This window comes from Triticum dicoccoides, chromosome 4A (assembly GCF_002162155.2).
Source record: "Triticum dicoccoides isolate Atlit2015 ecotype Zavitan chromosome 4A, WEW_v2.0, whole genome shotgun sequence".
Taxonomy (NCBI): Eukaryota; Viridiplantae; Streptophyta; class Magnoliopsida; order Poales; family Poaceae; genus Triticum; species Triticum dicoccoides.
The window spans coordinates 558,179,460-558,182,141 of NC_041386.1; the positions used below are offsets into that span (position 1 = coordinate 558,179,460).

The window sequence follows — 2,682 nt, forward strand, 5'->3', positions numbered from 1 at the left end:
CGTCGGAACGAGTAAATGCCAAAGAGTCAATGCGTTTTTATTGCCTCCCATCACAGCCCAAAACGACCATGTCGTGTACATGGGCAAGCTCACCAAAACTCGTACCGCCGCTTAAAAGGGCCCAGTGCGCTAGGCCCAGCAAACTCGTACGTGGCCCTCACGCTTGCCCTTTGTCTCAAAAAGGTGGATCTCTGAACATGCCGTGGCACGCACGGTACCCGTTTAGAAACCGACTCAAGTAGACGGGAACGGACCAAGGTCCCAAGCTGTAGAGTCCAGCCCGCAGTCCATATATCTCCCGACGCCCCGCCACACGATATATCTGTCAACCAATCCGAACCACACGTCCCACAGCTCGCAAGCTCGCGACCAAGCCGCCTCACGCGCCCCCGAACCCTGAACCCCAGCCGGCGAACGAGCGAAGCAGCAGCGACGGCAGCCATGGCGGCGACGAAGATCCGGTGGGGCGAGCTCGACGAGGACGACGACGGCGGCGACCTCGACTTCCTGCTCCCGCCGCCGGTCGTCGTCGGGCCCGACGCCAACGGCCTCAAGAAGACGATCCACTACCGCTTCGACGACGACGGCAACAAGGTCAAGGTCACCACCACCACCCGCGTCGTCAAGCTCGCCCGCACGCGCCTCTCCAAGGCGGCCGTCGAGCGCCGCTCCTGGGCCAAGTTCGGCGACGCCGCCACCGGCGACGACGCCTCCACGCGCCTCACCGTCGTCTCCACCGAGGAGATCTTCCTCGAGCGCCCACGCGCCCCAGGTTCGTCCATCCTCTCTCTATCCCGACCTAGATCATCGCTACATCTGTGTCGGATAACATGTTGTTTGTCACCAAAGGTTCTTGATTCGCATGTTTTGAAGCACGCCGCTGTGCTGGTTGTGTAAGAGGACATACTACCTAGTTTTTGCACATCTGCTACGAAAATTGAGTTGTACATTAATCATTAAGAGAAGCTGCGATTGAGTTCAATCAATTTCATGAGATCTAGCTAGATAGGTTTCTTTGAATAAATTTGTTCTGCTTGAGTTAGGTAGGTGATTCAAGGACGCTGCTTGCAGACCATGTATAGTGTCTGATCATTGGATTTCCAATTGCAGTTGTGAACTTGTGATGCACTATCGGTTATGGTCTTACGGAGTAGCTTAGAGGTTCCTCAAAGCTGTTTCTTGGCTGATCGGCGCCATGTTAAATTTCCTTCCATAATCCACACTAATGTAACTTGTCTATTTAGCCATTGCTCACGCTCTAGCATGAACACTGCTATTGATCCATCCTTATTGTGGTTCTGAAGTCCCTAAACATGTCCCCATCTTATAGGCCATTGCTCACGCTCTAGCATGAATTGTGGTTCTGAAGTCCCTAAACATGTCCCCATCTTATAGGCCATTGCTCACGCTCTAGCATGAACACTGCTGTTGGTCCATCCTTATTGTGGTTCTGAAGTACCTAGACATGTCCCATCTTATTTGCTAACTTTTCAGTTGATTATAGGGAGCAAAGCTGATGAACCAAGTGCTTCCAGTGATGAACTGGCGACGGCAAACAAAGGTACCGCTCTCATGGTCTGCAGATCCTGTGGCAAGAAGGGTGACCACTGGACCGCAAAGTGCCCCTACAAGGATCTCGTCGATACTCTGGACAGGCCTCCTACTTCTGACGGACCTGCGGCACTGAATGATCCTGCCAAGAGCTCGTATGTTCCTCGGAGGCTAAGGAAGGATGCTGTTTATCAAGATGGTGGGCACGACATGAGGCGCAGGAACGATGAGAACTCTGTCCGCGTTACCAATTTATCCGAGGACACCCGTGAGCCTGACCTCCTCGAGCTGTTCCGTGCGTTTGGCCCTGTTAGCCGAGTCTATGTTGCGCTGGATCAGAGGACTGGATCAAGCAGGGGCTTTGGCTTCGTCAACTTTGTCCAGAGGGAGGATGCTAAGAAGGCCATCAGCAAGCTCAATGGCTATGGTTATGATAACCTCATCCTCCATGTTGAGTGGGCAACACCTAGGCCTAGTAATTAGTTGCTGTCTTCGTTTCTCAAATCAAAAGTTTGTTACTGCCTACTAGCACATACAGATTTACTGCTGGGTGTCTTATTCGTATGGTCTTTGAAGTACTCGTAGTAGTTTTGTGTCAGTGTGAATGACATTGCTTTTGTACACATGTGGATTTTGTTTGTAAGGATGGGATGAGAGTTTGGTACTTAAATTTTGTAGAGCTTTTGCTTTGTTTGGTTACCAGCAAAATCTGTGCCACCATAGCTTCAGGCTCTATTTTCTTCTCATCAAAAAGTGAAAGTTGCCAAAGCACTTCCCGGGGAACTCTTCTAATATCTTCCAGGAAATCCCTGTTGACATCTCCAAATTCTGAGAGCAGAGCGTTCATCCAGCGGCTGTCTTTCGATGCCGACAATAAGTGATGGAATGGCTCCTTTTTCCAACTTAGTCACTTACCGTATCAAGTTCCTGTAGGGCATTCTTCAAGTGCTAGGAGCAAAATACACGCGCAAGTGGAGTGGAATGCTGTTGAGTAAAGCCCTTAAATACCCATAGTGATGTGCAAAGCAATAGGCAAGAGTGTCAACAGTCTGTAGACCTCCATTTTTCTCTACAAACAGCCTGCAAGTTTCTGAATTTTCCATTGCCCTTTGCAGTGGCGGATCCAGGAGC

The 2,682-nt window shown here is 50.7% G+C and overlaps 1 protein-coding gene across 1 annotated transcript; it reads left to right on the forward strand.

Moving 5' to 3' along the window:
- The first annotated feature begins 379 nt into the window (after positions 1-379).
- LOC119289130 (eukaryotic translation initiation factor 3 subunit G-like) lies at positions 380-2,220 on the forward strand. Its single transcript, XM_037568540.1, has 2 exons — positions 380-772; positions 1,505-2,220. Exons 1-2 carry the CDS (start codon positions 442-444, stop codon positions 2,032-2,034), a joined length of 861 nt encoding a protein of 286 aa, XP_037424437.1. The 5' UTR covers positions 380-441; the 3' UTR covers positions 2,035-2,220.
- Positions 2,221-2,682: the final 462 nt, after the last annotated feature.